Below are 19,477 nucleotides of genomic sequence, written 5' to 3' on the forward strand. Positions count from 1 at the left end.
TTGGGACGAGGTCGGACAGCTGCTCAAACACCTCCTTGAGCAATAACAACAGAGAGCAACACGCCTGGTGGAGAAAGGCAAGAATACAGCAAACCATGATGATCGGGGTCCCAGAAAGAAGGCATGCCTGGCTGAGGATCTCAGGCTTCAAGCCAGAAGTACAGAATAACATTCTGAACACCCCCTTCAATGGAGAAACCCTGTTCGGAGCACCAGTGGATGAGAAACTCACCCAACTCAAAAAAGAAAATGAAACTGCAAGGTCCATGGGGGCCTTGCAATTCAGAGGAATGAGAAGAGGCACCCTGACATGGAGGCCAAACAGAAGAGGGGGAAACCAGCCGGGAACGTCACATCAGACATTCCAGCAGAACTACCAGGGCAACAATCAAGCACAGCAGGGCCAGCAAAAACAAACCTGGCAATACCAGCCTCAGGCCAGTCCTTTTGCCGGAGGGCGAATTGACGAGGGCAAACAAGAAGAGGGGGCCAGCAACCCACCTCAAAGTGACTCCGTACCACCAAGCATGCCCACCCAGACGACACTTCTATGGGAGGGGCACAACAAAGTCAACAAAAAAGGGATACACGGACTAAAGATCAACAAACATGTAACACCAGTAGGAGGCAGACTAAAACATTTCTTCCAGGAATGGAAGAAAATAACAATAGACAAATGGATACTGAACATCATACAGTTCGGATACTGCATAGAACTGGAAAAGAAACTGTCAAACAGGAAACCAAAAAGAAAAGTGTGCCCAGCAAAAGAACTAGCGCTACTCATAGAGGAAGCACAAGAACTCCTCCGCAAAGAGGCCATAGAAACAGTACCATTCAAAGAAAGAAACAAAGGAGTGTACTCAAACTACTTCCTCGTACCAAAGGTGGACGAAACATTAAGACCCATCCTGGATCTACGGTTCCTAAACCAATACATAAAAACACAAAAATTAAAAATGACATCTCTACAAAAAGTCATTCCTCAGATAAGGGATGGAGACTTTATGTCCACCATAGACCTAAAAGATGCCTACCTACACATTCCCATGAACAAGCAGCACAAACATCTACTGAGATTTGCCATCGACAAAGCACACTACCAGTTCACTGCCCTGACCTTCAGACTAAAATCCGCAAAAGGGTCTTCACCAAGTGCCTCGCATCTGTGGCAGCGCACCTACGGAGGGAAGGGATTCATGTATACCCCTATCTCGAGGACTGGCTAATAAAATTAAATTCCTACAAACAATGCAAAGAACATGCACAGCGGGTCACAGAAACGCTAACAGAACTGGGATTCTCGATACACTGGGGGAAATCCTCAATGGAACCAGAACAAGTGAAGACCTTCCTAGGCGCACAGATCAACACCATACAGAGCAAAGTGTTCCCCAGCGCCAAGAGAGCACTTGCCCTACTGAAAGAGACACGTCAGTAGCAGAAGGGGCGAGCTCTGAGAGTGAGGACAGCGAGCAAGATCATGGGGATGATGGCGTCCTGCATACACCTAGTCCCCAATATACGGCTCCACATGAGACCATTACAGGAATGGCTGCAACAACAATGGTCACAAGCTACAGGGAGTTGGGAAGATCTAGTGGTTGTAACGCACGCAGTGCAAGAGGAGATTGCGTGGTGGAACAAGGAGAACATAACAAATGGGAAGCCTTTGACACCACGAAACCCAACAGTGACCATAACCACAGACGCATCCCAGAAGGGATTGGGAGCAGACATTAACCAACTCAAGGTGCTGGGTCTGTGGACTCCAACAGATGCGATGAAGCACATCAACTACCTGGAGCTGAAGACCGAATTCCTCTGCCTAAAAGCCTTCCAGAAACAACTGTACAGGCAAAGAGTGTTGATACAAACCGACAACACCATAACAATGTTCTACATCAACAAACAGGGAGGAACACAATCAGTCGCATTATCCAACCTAGTACAGGACATATAGAGATGGGCCATCCCACTCAAGATAGACCTCATAGCTATACACCTACCCGGAAAGGACAAAGTGGAGGCAGACTGGCTCAGCAGACAGACATTGGCATCCCAAGAGTGGGAGCTCAATGCACAAGAAACACAAAAGCTATTCAAGAAGTGGGGGACACCAACAATCACCTATTTGCAACACACCAGAATGCCGATACTTTGCATCCAGGCAACCAGGGGAACAATCCCAGGGGAATGCCCTATGGATAAGCTGGTCAAAAACATGTGCCTACGCTTTTTCCCCGATACCACTGATACACAGGGGAATCAGCAAATGCAGAATCAGCAACATGACGCTGATTTTGGGGGCACCACAGTGGGCCAGGCAGTCATGGTTCTCACAAATAGTGGAGATGGAGCAGGGACCACCTCACAAGTTCGGGAAAAGGAAGGACTTACTCTCGATGCAAAACGGAGAGGTACTCCATCCAGAGCCAGAGAGCCTCTGCCTAGCTGCATGGCTCCTGAAGACATAGAGTTTTCACACCTGAAACTGCCGGAGAGCACACTGCGGGTGCTACGAGAGGCAAGGAGACCTACCACACGGAGGTGCTATGTGGCAAAATGGATGAGATTCACACAATGGTGCATCAAGGAAAAAATACACAAGAAGATGACAAGGGAATCAACGGTGCTAAAATATTTAACACCTGCTAAAATCAAACCTTAGTTCTACCTCGCTGAGAGTACACCTAGCAGCAATAGTAGCCTACACAAGAGGAGAGATAGGAAGGAGCTTCTTTACATCACAAGTAGTAAAAAGATTTCTGGAAGGGGCTAAAAGGATCGCACCACCAAAAAGGATGCCGCCACCAGCATGGAACCTTAATTTAGTCCTAACAGAGCTTATGAAGGTGCCTATTGAACCCACCCATAAGGCCTCACTACAAATGCTCACTATGAAGACAGCCTTTCTAGTGGCAATCACCTTGCTACGCAGGGTAAGCGAACTGCAAACACTAATGCTACAAGACCCTTACATCCAAATAGACAATGACAGGGTGGTGATGAGAACTGACCAACACTTTATTCCAAAGGTGGTGTCAAGGTTTCACATGAACCAGACAATACAGATACCAAGCTTCTTTCAGAAACCATCCACAAGCGCAGAGAGGGCACCGCACACTCTGGACGCTAGAAGGGCAGTAATGCATTACATGGAAAGAACTAAAGAGCACAGGAAAACAAAGCAGTTTTTTGCGTCTTTCGCAAGCAGTTTCCTGGGTAGACCAGCAACTAAGGCCACCATCGCAAGATGGATCGCACAAACGATACAATTCTGCCACAAACAAGCAGGTCAAGAACTAACAGAGGGGGCAAAAGCCCACTCTACCAGGAAAAACGGAGCAACAATAGCCTTCCTGGCTACCACACCCATTCAAGACATATGCCTGGTGGCAACATGGGCTTCAGTGCGCACGTTCACTAAGCACTACTGCGTGAATATATAAATGAACAAGGAAGCACAAGTAGGACAGAAAGTGCTTCAACATATATTCAACAACCAACACTCATCTTCCACCCAGCCGCCACAAACATAACAAACAGCTACAAAGTCTATGCACAGCATAGTGAATCCAGAAAGATTCATGCTGCAAAACTAATAGTTTCTTACCTGTCAGTGTAGTTTGGCAGCTTGAAGATCTTTCTGGATTCACTAGTGAACCCACCCACCTCCACCAGAAAGATGAGGCAGGAAAAGAAGGTGGAAATACAAGGCGATATACAAACAGACACCTTAGGAGACAAAGTGGAAATCCATTTACTTTAAGGAGGAACTTGAAAACATTGCAAAAGGATTCACGAAAAAAAAAAGAATCCGAAGATGGCGCCCAAAAGTGGAGATTCCGCAGGAAGCGTGCCAACGTCACAGGAAGGACACCAAAAGGTGGAACGTCCATGCCCACCTGGGCTACAAAAAAAAAGACTACGATTCTGTACCCAACCACTAGACCGCGGAATAATGCACAGCATAGTGAATCCAGAAAGATCTTCAAGCTTCAAAACTACACCGATAGGTAAGAAACTATTCGTTACTGGGGTTGCAATAGGGTACACAATTCTAAACACAACTTAACATTGAGCTCAATGCGTTTTTCTACATAAATGCAGTTGATTACTTTCAGGATTACTTTTCTAACCACAGGACTGGATCCTGGATTCTGTCCCGGGACCTAAGCTGTAAACAGTTAAGTAAAAGCGTTTTGGTTACAGTTGTAATTTTTAAAGGCTATAAATCTATTTTCAAAGTTGACACTTAGAAACTTTTCAGAGAAAAACCAGCAATATATCCTATGGAAGGAAATTCAAGTCACAGGTAAAGGAGGTTCTCGTTACTTTTGTAATCCAGGACTGGACTCCTAGGTTTAGCACTGGGACCTCTACCTAAGACAGGTAAGTAATTACGTTTCAGTAGTTGGTACGATTTTTAAAGAATTTTTGTAATTTGCAAAAATCGACACTTTGAAGAAATTTCAGAGAAAATCAGTCAATGTATACTTATGGAAGAAAATACAGGTAACTTGTAATACGGTTAAGATTACTTTTGCGGTTCAAGACTGAACTAGAAAGTACTTTTTAGTATATACAATGGTTCTGTCGGGTATATAAACCGATTACTTCAAAATGCATATTCATCTTCCCAAAATTACTTCTTAATCGATCATAAATTACTTTCAACAATCATCAAATGAAAGCATAGTCAAACAGCAAATCCCGTACCAAGGAGAACAGAGTAACAATATCTTTTTAATCAATGAATTAGTTTCATTAATGAGTACCTTGTTTATGATACATATAAGTTAATCAGAAAATCCAAAATTACTTAGTAACAAACGGCGCATATAAATAAAGTGTGTGCATTGTGACATATAGTGCACTCGTGAAAAAGTGAATTATATAAAAGTGAGTGAAGGAAAAGGGGAGGGGGGAGGGGGAAGGGTTTGGGTGTTTGCCGTGAACACTTTACAGGCCAGTTTCGATATTTCATTGTAATTCATTCAGTACGCCACTTCATTTGGCCTTAGTAACTGAATATTCTCTACTGGTCCGATGGTTATGATATCGTCGACGTTTCGACCCTTGGACGCCTTGATTGTGGGTCTGGGGCAGGTCTTCTTCAGGACTTAGGAGGGTGGGTAGTGAGTTGGTGCCTAAGGGCCCTTCTTGGATAGGAACCCGGTGGGCGTTCGGAATAATCACCCTTCAAAATGAGCCATCCGGCTTCTATGAAGTTTGTTTCCTGATGCTTGAGAAAACTTCACCGCTGATCGTATATTTAAAAAACATACAGCCCGATGATATTCGGGGCACTCCTTTTCTAGAAAAACAGCCGCAATGATTTGGGCGATCTGGTTTCTGACTAATTGTATTCCATCGTATGGATGCAGTCAACACTGGGTCTAAATCCGTCTGTGCGCCGCAGAAATGCTCGACTGGCAATTCTAGAAAGTGCAGCACTGGCTTCTCTCCTGATCCCAGGTGAGTATTTCGGAAATCATTATTCGGCTGATTTTAGAGTAATATTTTAAAGTTTCAAAAATCGACAGAAGAAATTGCAGTGAAAACCAGTCAATGTTAGCCTTTATAAGGAAAGTGAGTTATCAGCTTTCAGGTGAGTACTCGACTGGTGAGGTAAGGTTCTGGGCATAGACTCAGGGGTCTCCCAGGGTCGGAAAGGCACAGTTGTTACACCCTCAGCATCACTGGGGCAGCCGGGTGCAGAGAGAGTAGGCCCAATGCAATCCAATGGAGGGTATGGGGCCTTTGGTTGGTGGCTGCAAGCAGGCAGGCCACGTGGCTGTGGAGCTGAACTCCTGGTCACTTACTCAGGGCAAGTGGGGAAGTAGAGTAGGGTAGTAGTTGCACTACCAGTGGCAGGCGGCTGGGTACAGGGTGCTTTTGAGCCATCGGGCGCTCAATGTTATCCAATTGGAAAGTTAAAAGTTGAACAAAGGCTGCAGGCTCAGGGACGGGGATTCTTCAGGTGCGACCACCACTTCGAAAGGTAAGTTGGGTTCTTGGAAAAGAGGTGATTTTACCCTCGGCTGGTCGCGGTTGGAGGGGTCCCTGGTTCTGAGGCTGAAGGCGTCGTCTGGGTCATCGAGGAGGGTCTTTGGGCACTGGACTTTGGCTCCCAGTCGCCAGGGGGACATCCTCGTGGTCTTGGGTCACTCGGGCACAGGCCGTGCTCGCGGGTGCTGAGTGGGCTGGTTTCGCGGTTCCTGGCTGGCACCAGGGGTATGGTTGTTGGAGCAGAGTCTCTGCTCAGGGGAGTCCCAGTCTTTGAGAGGGTCACGGCAGGCAGTTCCTCCGGTTCGTCCAAGGTTGCTGTCTGCAGGAGTTGCCGGTATTTAGCAGAGGCAGTTTCCAGGGTCGACAGGCCAGTAGGGCTGGGGCCAAGTCAGTTGGTGTCGTCCTGTTATTAGCAGCTGCATGGCGGGTCTTCTTCTTGATCTTCTTTCTTGTTTTCTTATCGGGATCTGAGGAAGGAAGGTTCAGGGTGCCCCTAAATACTGAATTTAGGGGTGTTACAGGTAGGGCAAGGGCGGGGACCAATAGGTCCCTGTCCTGGGGTGGGTACAGCCCCTAGTCTGCTCCTCTCCTGAGGGAGGCAGGAGCCTAGCTGTGATTGGGCAGGGCTCCCTATCTTCAAGATGGCCAGGGCCCAGGGTTGTGCTTCACCTCGACTCCCCCATCTGAGGGGTGGGGTTGGCACAGGCTGGCACACCCCACTTCCTGACGTAGGGTTTCCCGCCAGTCTTCCCGCCAGAATGGGGGTCAGAACTGGTGGGGGCTAGTTGCTGAGTACAGAAGTGGTCTGGAGAAGCTCACTAGGGCTGCAGGCCTTTGAAGCTTCCCCCTGCTCATCCTGAGGGAGGAGACCTAGCAACTCGCCCTGGATGTGCATTGTTGCAGGCCCAGGAGAGCAGGGGCTCTCCACCCAGGGGTCCAGCAACATATCTGCTGTGTGGCAGCCTAGGCAGCCTCTCAGTCCAGACGTGGATTGTAGGTAAGGTTTTCAGGTGACATCTCTAAGATGCCCTCTGGTTCATTTTACATTAAATCCCACACTGGTGCTGTGGAGTTCGTAAAGACAACCTCCCAGTACCTTATACTCTTAAAGGCATCACTGCACTTACAGTGCCCAGGAATGGCCCTGGGTACTATAGGGGCACAGGGCTCATGCACCTGTGCCCACACCGCTGGCATAGGGCACCCAGCTAGAGGGATGACTGAGGTATGCCAGGGCAGTGGGTTTTGTGGTCATGGCACACAGATATGTGTGCCATGTCGACTCTTCGTTTAGTTCTGCACTTAGACACTCAGCCTGCAAAGACAGTGTGTGGATGTCAGGGTACAGGGCCCCTATGGGTGGCACAATAAGTGCTGCAGCCCTTAGGGGTCTTCTCTGGTCACCATGCCCTGTGTACCTAGGGACCATTTACTAGGGTCTGGCAGGTGGCCAGAGATGCCAATTGGGGTTTAGTTTCAACACTGTTTTTAGGGAAGGAACACAGGCCCTGGGCACCTGGTTGGCAGGAGCCCAGGGCACACTCAGTCAAAGCACATCAGCAGTTCAGGAAAAAGTGGGGCATACCAATGCAAGAAAGATGGCACTTTCTCACACCCAGTTTTTTATAGTTCTCACAAAGCAATCTTTAAATTTTGGATGTACTTTTTAGTAAATCTGAGCCTAAGTTTGCTGGAGCAATTCAGTTATATTTAACCATGCATCTGGTCAATCAACTGTAAGTATGTAAAATAGCATAGTTTATCAGACATAGATGGACTTCCCTGGCAGGAAATTATGGGTTTTTACTACAGGCTGGTTTATCAGGAAAGTCATAGCCATGATACGTTGCATATCAGCATTTCATACAGACATCTTTTATTCACATCATTATTTAAAATATTTCCAACTATAAATGTCCTTATGGCACACTACAGCACAATGTTACACTTTGAGATGGAACACGTTCTGTATAGTGTGCTCTATACTTTTACTTCATCTGGGAAAAGTGGTGCTCAGAAGTGCTTTATCGTCTGGAATTGAATTTTTCAAATGTTGTGCATTTTGTGTTTGTTTTTAAGTTTGATTATGTGCCTTTTGCATTAAAGGTATAGTCTGGGTTAAGGTTGTACTTTTAGGTGAAAGTTGTGTGCCTGCCCTGACATTTTGGCTTTCGCAATATATTTGTTATATTTGTTGATCTTTTTTGGCTGATGATTATTGCTAGGTTGATATGCTTCTGGGATAGAAATGTTACTTTTGAAGTCATATGCTTTATTCGGCAGAACATTTTCGGCTGAAGTTAAATGTTACAAGGGGCAAACGGTTTTTAGGTTTTGGTTGATGTATTTTAGGTTGAATTTCTGGTTTTTGGGGTTTTCCACAGAACCTGCACTTTTGAGTTCATTTTGTGCTATCCATAAATGATGTGCATTTTTCATATTGGGTGATTTTGGGTGTCAACATGTTTTCTTTGTTAAAATTATGCCTTTAGTCTGAATTTTGGGATTAAGGTTGACTCCATGCTTTTTGGTTTCATGTTAAAATTGCAAACATTATTCGTGTTTTTTGGTTTGATCTGCTATTTTGATTCACATTTATTTTTTGGGGGAATATGGTGTGCTTTTGATGTCACTTTGCCCTTTCCTTGGTTGAAGTTGTGCTTTGGGTAGACTTTGTGTTTCTGTGTTTTCCAAGGTGCAACGGGAATGGATCCGAGCCATGGAAGGCGCTAGACAACAGCTCCAGTGTGCTGGAGCTGGAGACCAACTACACCGCCATAGAGCCGCAGGAGCAGAAGGTCTTCCTGGTGAAGAGCACACTGCAGTTCCTGAGTGTGGAAGAGACTCTGTCAGTGCGCTGCTTGGCACAGAACTTTCTGGGCGCCGACAACCTGGAGGTGACATTAGTGCCAAACTGTGAGTCCTCACATCCCAGGTGTTGTTAGTGAAGGACCAGTCTGGGTGGGGAAACTCACAAATATCCAGGAGGTTTGAAGACATGGTGCAGTTTCGATTGATTCTTAAGTTTATCCATAAAGGGTGTCCGGCTACACACCCAGAATTCACGTGAGCAACTGCTGCAAGTCCGTTGTGTCCCAGGCAAGCCTGCAGAAGGCCTAGATGTTGACCGAGATGCTAGAGTTCTCAGTGGCTGCTATTTAAACACCAAAGTCCATATTACCAAGGTGCAGTAGCGCCGCTTTTTCGGAGAATTGTGCTGAGAAAGCGGCGATACTTCTAGCGCCCTATTAACAAGGGCATGCTAACGCCTGCCTCAAGCCCACTTTGTATGTCAGCGAGAAACATCGCTAATGACATGCAAAGTGGGCGTTCCCACGTCCAACCACATGTAAAATGTGGTTGGAGGTGGTAACACCCTATTACCAAGGCAGGCGTTGGGAGAAGGAGACCTGCGATAAACTCGTTTATCGCAGGTCCCCCAACGCCTGCTTTGATCAGGTGTTAGGCATAGATAACATGGGGGTGTGGATCATAAAGCTGAATTCAACCCCCCTATATTATCAATACAAAGGGAAGGGGTCCCAGACGAAAAAAGTAATTTTGAAAAAACTTTTAAACTTTTTTACAATTAATGAAACAGAAAAATTAATGAATGCAAAGGAGATTTATTCAGATTTGCATTATTCCTTCAACTGGTTAGAATTCATATTACATTCAATTATAAACATACCAAATTGTAAATCAATCTACGTGCCCACATTCACAACGGGGGGGAAAGGCGGTGAAGGAAGTGTCATGGACAGGGTAGGGTAAGGGATAATCCGATTCACTCTGTGACAGGTATAATTCTCAATTTAAAGGCAAATTACATGTGGTCCCTATAACAGAAGGGCCACAACAAAAGGCTCGGAGAGAGTCCTAAAATGTAGATGATAAACAGAGCCAAACTCCAATTCAGCCGTTTAAGGTCTTGTTTGGGGTAGGAGGTTGGTCGTAGTTATGTAGTCAACGTTTCGACCCGAGGTATATGTAGGAGAGTAGTCCTTACAGGGAGGGTCTTCTTCAGGAGAGAAAAAGTTGTGGGTGGGCGACCTCCTGAATTCCTTGACTCAGCGGCTGCAGGTCCTTGACTTTGTTCCTGAGACTTTTTTCAGAAGCTGTGACCCTGCTTCTTCGTCACCGGGCTTCGGTGATTCCTACATCGGTGTTCCATGACTTATACTGGCAACCAAAAGTGGAGGGTTGGTGACCTTCGAACTCAGTGCAGCCGACGTGTATTTAGTGCCCCGACCTCACGGTGGCGTCCCAGGCTCATTCTCTTCAAAGCAAACACCGCCGACACAGACGCTACGACCAACCTCCTACCCCAAACAAGACCTTAAACGGCTGAAGTGGAGTTTGGCTCTGTTTATCATCTACATTTTAGGACTCTCTCCGAGCCTTTTGTTGTGGCCCTTCTGTTATAGGGACCACATGTAATTTGCCTTTAAATTGAGAATTATACCTGTCACAGAGTGAATCGGATTATCCCTTACCCTACCCTGTCCATGACACTTCCTTCACCCCCTTTCCCACCCCGTTGTGAATGTGGGCACGTAGATTGATTTACAATTTGGTATGTTTATAATTGAATGTAATACGAATTCTAACCAGTTGAAGGAATAATGCAAATCTGAATAAATCTCCTTTGCATTCATTAATTTTTCTGTTTCATTAATTGTAAAAAAGTTTAAAAGTTTTTTCAAAATTACTTTTTTCGTCTGGGACCCCTTCCCTTTGTACCGATAACTACCCAGGTCCCTTTGACTTTAGTGGGTTTAACCCTGTTTTCAATAATCCCCTATATTATCAAGGCACACATTAGCGCGTGACAACAACGCTTGTTTTCCCGCGCTAATATTCCCTATCGCCGGCTATTGCCAGATTTGATATTGTCTACGTGTTGCGCATTGATAATGACGCGCTAACACGGCGATTAAATCCGGCGATAGGGAAATGTGCGATGTGCGTTTTTTAACGCACATCTTGGTAATATGGCCCCTGATTTCCAAGTGACACATTCCAGCAGCAGCAATTAGATCCGGTGAGAGATCTTAGGAGAATTCAAGAATATTCCTTTATTCATGGAGTTTGTCGTCGCAAACCTCCCCGCTTTAGATAGTTGTAGAGTTGTTCATCGGAAAACAAAATTAGCTTACATGCATATTGAAGCTGTATGAACATTTTCTAACGACCCACTGGTCAACTCCATCAATGGTTCAGTTTAAATGATAGTGAACATGATTTATGAAGTGAACAAGTGAATGTCTTTGTACTGCTCATACTGCAAAAAGGATGCCTCTAAGCACTAGTATACATTTTAACCACGGAATTTTAACACTGATCTGAGTTCCAACAGATCATTGTGAGCTTCCTCATGTGGTCTCCCATGATGCATCAGACCGGATCAAATTCATAGATGTTACAGTCAGTATCATGAGTAACAAGCATTTACAATGCAATGGTCTCGGCATTCTTAAACTTAGAGCTATTGGCATTGCTCATAACAATATTTGTATTTATGTTTTTTTTTGTAAACATAAATAGATGGCATTGTCATTTACAATGCCAATAGCAGGGCAGGAGAGCAAGCACAAGCAACGAGGGGGCGGGACAGCAAGCACAAGCAACGAGGGGGGGACAGCAAGCACGAGCAACGAGGGGGGCAGGACAGCAAGCACAAGCAATGAGGGGGGGCAGGGGAGCAAGCACAAGCAACAAGGGGGCAGGACAGCAAGCACAAGCAACGAGGGGGGGCAGGACAGCAAGCACGAGCAACGGGTGGGCACGGGAGCAAGCACATGCAACGAGGGGACAGGACAGCAAGCACAAGCAACGAAGGGGGAAGAACAGCAAGCACAAGCAACAGGGGGGGCAGGACAGCAAGCACAAGCAACAAGGGGGCAGGACAGCAAGCACAAGCAACGGGGGGGCAGGACAGCAAGCACAAGAAATGAGGGGGGCAGGACAGCAAGCACGAGCAACGGGGGGCAGGAGAGCAAGCACAAGCAACGAGGGGGTGCAGGGGAGCAAGCACAAGCAACGAGGGGGCAGGACAGCAAGCACAAGCAACGAGGGGGGGAGGACAGCAAGCACAAGCAACCAGGGAGGGGAGGACAGCAAGCACGAGCAATGAAGGGGGCAGGACAGCAAGAATGAGCAACGGGGGCAGGGAATCAAGCACAAGCAACGAGGGGGCAGGGCAGCAAGCACAAGCAACGAGGGGAGCAGGACAGCAAGCACAAGAAACGAGGGGGGCAGGACAGCAAGCACAAGCAACAAGGGAGGGCAGGGGAGCAAGCACAAGCAACGAGGGGGCAGGACAGCAAGCACACACAACGAGGGGGGCAGGACAGCAAGCACGAGCAACGGGGGGCAGGGGAGCAATCACAAGCAACAAGGGGGCAGGACAGCAAGCACAAGCAATGAGGGGGGCAGGACAGCAAGCACGAGCAACGAGGGGGCAGGACAGCAAGCACTCACCGGAGGACTTGGCAGCTTCTCGACTTCTTCCGGCGGCAGTCGGGCAGAAATGGCGTCACAAAAGCGGGGCCATTTTCGCATTCAGGGGCGTGGTTTTTGCAGTTGAGTGACGGATGACGTCACGGCGAGAAAACTGCAAAAAACACGCCCCCGAGTCCGAAAAGGATGGGGCTTGAACGGAGTGATGCCCTTCTCCTCCAATGGCTGGCCTCTGTTTAGGAAGCCAGCCAATGGAGAAGAGGGGCGGGTTCAAGCTCCCGTACTAAGAAACATGAATTCTCGGCTGCGCGACACTGCTGCGCAGTGTACGCTAGGCCAAGACCTAAAAAGGGATCTGTGTCATTTTCATTGATTTATTGATTGAGTTTTGTATAGCACAAAATTGACTCGAGGGTATCAGATCGCTTTACAGAGTTAAACAGCAGCAATTACCTGAGTTACCTAAGGAGTAAATAAAAGTCCCTTGTAACAGCATATAAAGAGATGAAAGGCTCTGTAACCTGTTCTAAGACATTGATTAATACATTCAGTGATTTGCAAGCTGAATGGTGTTAAGTTTTACTTTGACAGGGTACCAAACTGGCCTGATGTGTTCTCCCACACCAATGATGCTGTCGCCTCTGCCTCTGCTGTAAAATGATTGGAGGGGTGGCAGTGATGAGATTTTGTGGCAATCCACTAGCCTAGAAGGTCACAAGAGGATGCCAATACCTTGCAGTATGATGCTTATGAAGTGCTCTGAATCCCTGCCTCCCAAGGCACTGCAGAGCCCCCTGAGTCTGATCTACAAAAGTGAGTTCTCTGCGGGGCTGTTATGAAGGAAGCCAGGCTTTTAAGGTGGCCTGGACTCAGACTGACAGTTCTGCAAAGACCTCCCAGCTTAGGAGAAAGGCTAGTTTTCAAGTCTAGTCAATGAACAGTGCACATCACTGGGTCTGTACGCTTTGCATTCAGTTTCAGACAGAGTCCCCTTAGGATCCTGATGGAGAACAGCACACTTCTTTCTTACGCGATTTACCAACCCCGGGCCAGTAAAGCCCATGGGTTCACGGAGATGCATCGGATGAGAAGCATGCTGGAAGCACATTACTGACATTCTGAGTTCTGGAAAATTTCTGGCTCTTTGTCGCTTAACATAAATCAGAGCATCTTGTAGGCCAGGCCACCACATCTCATGGTTTGTGTTTGGTTTTCCTTTCCAGCCCTGCCCTTCAAGCTGGCGCTCATCTCTGCCGTCCTGGCGCTGGTGTTCCTGGTGGTGATATTCCTGATCATCCTCATCGCGCTCTGGCGAAAGGTGAGCCCGCTTCAGAGGGCGCTTGTAAGCCAGTGGTTGCTGCTCCATGCGGCCCACAAAGAGGGAATGCCTCCTGCCCATGAAGAAGGTGCAAGGAGATCCACCTGGACATGTCTATCCATCAAATGACTGACAGGTTTCATGTGCATCCGGTTTGAGAAAGATCTTGGTGGGAATTAAAGGCATGTAAAAGGATTAACTTTGCCCCTGTAACGTCAAGAAGCTGGGGGGAAGTCATGCAGTAACACATTTTATTATCATACATGTCATGAGAAATTATAAAAAAAATCCAAATCTGAGCTCCTCAGTCAATCACTCAATGCCTACCCTACCGCAGTGATGAGGTCTGTTTTCAGCCAGAATCAAGAAAACTTGTAGTGTAGCTGCCCGCTGGTGCTTGCTAACAGTATACCGCCCGCCTCCCTGTGGGTGGTGTGTTGTGTGGTTTATTGCTTGAACTCTCCCTTCTTTCCTCTTGCAGAAGCCACGGTATGAGATCCGCTGGAAGGTGATCGAGTCAGTAAGCTCTGATGGCCATGAGTACATCTATGTGGACCCCATGCAGCTGCCCTATGACTTCAGCTGGGAACTTCCGCGAGAAAAGCTTGTGCTAGGTAAAGAAGGTGTCAACAGGGGGGTGGCTCTGGGCCTAGAACGGTCATCCATTATTATACATTCAAAATATCTCTGGATCCCCCATCCAATACAAGATGCCCAGTTCAGCTAAGTGTTGTGCTTTGGCTCAAAAGTGAGACAACGCGACTCTGCGTGAGATCTGGGCCCGAGGTACAACCGTGAACACAAATATCAGTGCAAGATCAACTGTCCAAGGGTAAGCATGCGGAATGTGTAATTTTGTGTAAATTACACGTTACGCATAGGAATATAAAAAGATTTTCCTGTTGCACCTCCTTTCTGCTGCTTTATTTGGGTGTTATATTTTCAACAAAATACAAGTCACACTATTAGGTAGATCTGGATTTGTATAAAAATGTATGGGTGCTAGCACTGTCCTAACCAATTAACACCCTTTACACATATTGTAGCTGGGCTTGTGCTTAGTGACGCAAATCGATGCGAGCACTCGGCCAGGGGGGTGGGGACTCCCTCCCCCCCACTATAGCAGCTTAAGCAGGGGCTGAAACTAAGGCTGGTGAGCGGGTCAACTGAATCCACATAAACATTAATTCGTTGTTTTTAAACATCGTACGTTTGTAGGTCTGCAGACACAATGATATTAAAGAACACCACTAGGAAATACCAAGAGAGAGGCTTTAGGGCTTTCAGCTGGCGTGCACAGGGAAGGAAACATTAAATCAAGAGAGGAACACACAGGAAAACATTGAGCATCAGAAAGGAAGATCTGAAAGAAAAGAAGAATGAGAGAAACAAATGGGTTGATAGACAACGGGAAAAATGACCAGAGGAGAAGGAAAGGATGACAGGAAGGAAGTAAACAGGGAAGGATGCTGTAAGAACGGTGAAAGAAAGGATGAAAAAGTGAATCAATGGACGGAAGTGTGGTACGATTGATAGATGGAAGGGATGAAAGGTTGGATGGAAGAGTGAATCAATTGATAGGTGGAAATGTGAATGGATGGAGGTACAGAAATGGACAGATGGAGAAGAGTGGATGGGTGGATGGTTGAAAGATGGATGGACATATATTGATGAGTGGATGGGTCAAAAGATGAATGGATGGATGTTGGATAGATGGATGGGGCAGTGCATCGGTCGATGAAAGGTGAAGGATGGATGGATGACTAGATGGAAGGGTAAATAGATGGTTAGAAGGAAGGAGTGTGAAAGGAACTTTTCAAAGGAGGGCCGCATTTGCTAGCTTCACATGCTCAGTCTGATTAGAGGCATGTTTCAAGTGTGAGGTATTTAAATTCTCTAGCCACTCCCTTGCACAGTACTTCTTCAAGTTTGGCTCAAAATTGTTTTTGCATTGTATTTGTGGCACTTAGTACTGCAAAGTGATGCCTTGTGACGCTAATGTAATCCTGAGCATGGGTGCCCAAAACTAAATAAACAATCGAGTAGTCTTTCAGTGTATGCAGGGAGCTGGTGAGTTCACAATACCAGCCGCCACCATTTTCCTTGAATTTCGATAAGAACTGTTTCACAACAGAGGGTAGCAATGTGGTACTGTGTACCTGTACTACTTTAATTTGGAAAGTATAGTACTGGCAATTCTCAGCACTGTTAAGGTGCGCAACTCCCATAAGGCTAAAAGGGCTCCAGACCCCCTCACCCCCCTACCCCTCCCACGTCGTGTTTCTCAGCCAAGGCATCTGTGGGCTCGGCTGGGCAGTGTCTGGAGTCTTATCTCCAGCACGCCAGAGTTTTTCACAGGTCTTTAAAGACCATTTGCATATTTACATACCTTTGTAAACTGGTTACCAAGGCTTGGTTTTCTTTCTGGTTCCAGTACCCCCTAGGCCCCCACTCTGATCACCATGTACTCACACCATTCACCCGCTCACCCTGTACTTGTGCAGTTCACCCTGTACCTCACCCTGTAGTTACAGAAGCACACTACTCATCCTGCACTCATGTGACACTTCACACACCTGTCCCTCTCACTGCTCAACCATGCGCTTTTTTAATTAATTTTTTTAAGTGTATTATTATTTGTCCCACTCTGCACTTACATCCTCACCTAAATTCATATGGTCACCTCACTCACCCTGCAGTAACTCCTCTTACCCTACTCTCACACTGTTGCATCACTCACCGTGCACTCACATGGGCACTTCTGCGACCCATACAGTGCAGAGGGTTAATGTGCCTGCTACAAAGAATGTGTACCATGCAGATCACAGAACTGAGTGTGAGTAAACTATGAGTAGAGCTATGAAATGTCTGTTGGAAAGGTGCTATAATGAGGTGCATTGTTGGTGAGTGGTGTTGAGGGAATTCATGGAGAAGGAGGAATTGGGGGAGGGGCACCAAAAAAGACTGTTGCACCGTGTGAGACCAGTGCTAGGGCCAGCCCTGGCTGGGAGTTTTAGCCTCCCCCTGAAGTTTGGGTCTTGTTGCGCCCCTGGCACTGTTCCGATGTGTGATGGGAGAGTACCATCACTTCTCAGCAGCAAACAGGCACTCTAAAGAGTGAGTACCTGCACTTTTATAATTCCATTTCAGACACTGGGTAGCACCAGACTCTTGGCATCTCTGGCAGCACCAGACACTCCCCTTATGCTGCTCACTAGGCACACAGAAAAGGCGCATGACCTTTCTCCGATAAGCCGTTGCCTACTTGAGAAAGCGGTGGGAAGGCCCTTCCTGCTGTGCAGGGGGCCAGTGAGCACAACATGGGGCTGATAAGCCTCACAGCTCAGAGGGCCCACGCGCCTGCGTTCTGATGATGCCAGAGCGCGTCACTCACCAGGGTCTAGACAGGGGAGATTGGGTAAAGTTTGTATCCCATAGTGTGAGAATGATACATCTACAAACAGGATAGGCTTACACAAACATTCCCTGACAGCTGAGGGGGTTATCTTTGACTTTTAAGGCGAGTGGAAACATTTTAATCTGGTGAGCGCGCTTGAGAATTCAGAATTACGAAAGAAAAGAAAATGACTTCTATTTCAAAGGAGGAAATTAATGGACGAGGGTGTGGGGAGCGCTGCTTGACATCGGAGAATGTAAATACTTTCAGTTTAATTCTTGGCATCCCATCCCGTCACATCTATCAGAGAAAGAAATAGGAGACAGGCCTGTAAATAATTAGCAATGTAAGGACGGCTTTTCAGATATAAATAAGTGGGTGAACACTGCCCTCTGGTGGTTCATTGAGTAACATACAATTGGCGGTTTTAAAGTATAAGTGAGGGATACAATTAAAATTCTGGCAATTATTCCGGTAGTATAACCCGAAACCAGAAAACCAGAATAATAGCAATAACAGTGGAGAAGTGTGGCTCACTGGTTAGAGGAGGCAGACCCTGATGCAGAGGTCAGACCCGGGACCAGGGTTCAATTCCTGACGCGGCAGGGTCTTGAGCTCAAAAATGTCCACGGACTCGATAATTCTCGCCTCGGTGCCTACTCGAATCATGGTTTCACACTCTGCAACTCTGGGCAATAGCTTGCTTAATCTCCACTACGGCCCAACCGTGATGGGATGCCTGGTCTTCACCTTGGGGATGCCCAGTAGGGGTTATCTCGCAGGGAAAGCCAGGACGGGTTCCCAAAGCAAGCGCTAAGAGACCTGTCGGTGATTTGGCGCTATATAAATCGAAATTAACATAACATAACATAACATAACAGGCTGGAGATCGCGCATTAAGAGCAACATTTGAAAATATTTACCAAGGAAGGAAATTAAAGGTATGGGATCGTGTAGGAGTGCATTTCGGAATTCTAGGTATATCCAATTGAAGATATTGATTTCTTATATTCTCTCTACTCCCAAAGTCATCCAGGCACTCCGACTCTCTTATCTCGTTAGTTATCAGCGCATGGGTACACATATTAATAGGTAGCAGAGTACAATAAGAAAAATACAATGAAACGCATTGACAATAATTATGTGCGCAGTAACTCGAGGGTTTGATTCAATCTCAGCAACATTCGTCAGATGTTCCAGCAAAGGCTGGGCAATCGTTTTCCTCTCAAAACTTTACTCCGGAGGGCATTACACAACACATGTAACATGACAAATTACACTGCCTCTTATTAATTAATGGCCACGTCATATGAAGGTCCATTATGTGTTGAATCTTGTTAATTCCTCGCTACTGACCTCATTTGCTTCTTGACACAGGTCGGACCCTGGGCTCTGGCGCCTTCGGAAGAGTCGTGGAAGCGACAGCACACGGCCTCAGCCATTCCAAGTCTGCCATGAAGGTGGCTGTGAAGATGCTGAAGTGTGAGTCAGATTCCTACCCTATCGCATCCCCACGCAAACCATGCGTTTCTTGCAGCTTTCCCCCTGTTTTCTTCCCCTGATGGTGCTTCTAAAAGAAGACCTGCACAGGAGAACCGCCCTTTGGATTCTCAATATTTGAGGATTCTGTATGACCATGCTCCCAGTTGCCCTTTTAGCACATTATAAGCATCATATAAGCCCATCTAACCAACACACTGTCAACTGATGGTGTCCTGAATAACAAGCATTTCTTAGAAGAAACATCCTAAAAAGAGCATGGCTTTTCCCCCAGTGTGCCAGATTTTGTTTTCTTCTACTGCTGCCACCTAATAAAAGAAGTGTTTGCTGTAAGCCAATGTAGTGCTATGATCTAACACCTACACCGTTTTTCCTTTGCCTTTTGTTTTTTTAAATGTTTTCACAGCTACGGCTAGGACCAGCGAGAAGCGCGCCCTGATGTCTGAACTGAAGATTATGAGTCACTTGGGCCCTCACCTCAACATTGTGAACCTGCTGGCTGCGTGCACTAAAGGAGGTAACCCACCCGTCAGTATCTCAGACCGTGCGCCCATCTCCACTGGCCTGAGTCTTAGCGGTCTGTGACCAGGAGGAAGTTTTTCTCTTGTGTATCAGGAAACCCCTGCTCTGCCCTCTATCACACCAGAATAAATATGGGTTTACAGTTACAGACCGACTCTCCTCCATAAAACAGGCACCGTTCCTCCATTGGAGAGTCCATGGCCTCCTGCCTCAGCCCCATGGATTCCTCAGACACCCAACATTGCGCCCTCTGTTACCCAGAG

The 19,477-nt window shown here is 46.7% G+C and overlaps 1 protein-coding gene across 1 annotated transcript in view; it reads left to right on the forward strand.

Moving 5' to 3' along the window:
* The window catches only part of PDGFRB (platelet derived growth factor receptor beta), a 251,497-nt gene that overhangs the window by 165,777 nt on the left and 66,243 nt on the right, over positions 1-19,477 (forward strand). The window contains exons 10-14 of the mRNA XM_086931313.1: positions 8,711-8,931; positions 13,701-13,795; positions 14,277-14,409; positions 18,570-18,674; positions 19,099-19,209. Of these exons, the coding sequence (XP_086787439.1) occupies positions 8,711-8,931; positions 13,701-13,795; positions 14,277-14,409; positions 18,570-18,674; positions 19,099-19,209 (665 nt within the window). The remainder of the gene's footprint in view (positions 1-8,710; positions 8,932-13,700; positions 13,796-14,276; positions 14,410-18,569; positions 18,675-19,098; positions 19,210-19,477) is intronic.

Source organism: Lissotriton vulgaris, chromosome 7 (genome assembly GCF_964263255.1).
Source record: "Lissotriton vulgaris chromosome 7, aLisVul1.2, whole genome shotgun sequence".
NCBI lineage: Eukaryota > Metazoa > Chordata > Amphibia > Caudata > Salamandridae > Lissotriton > Lissotriton vulgaris.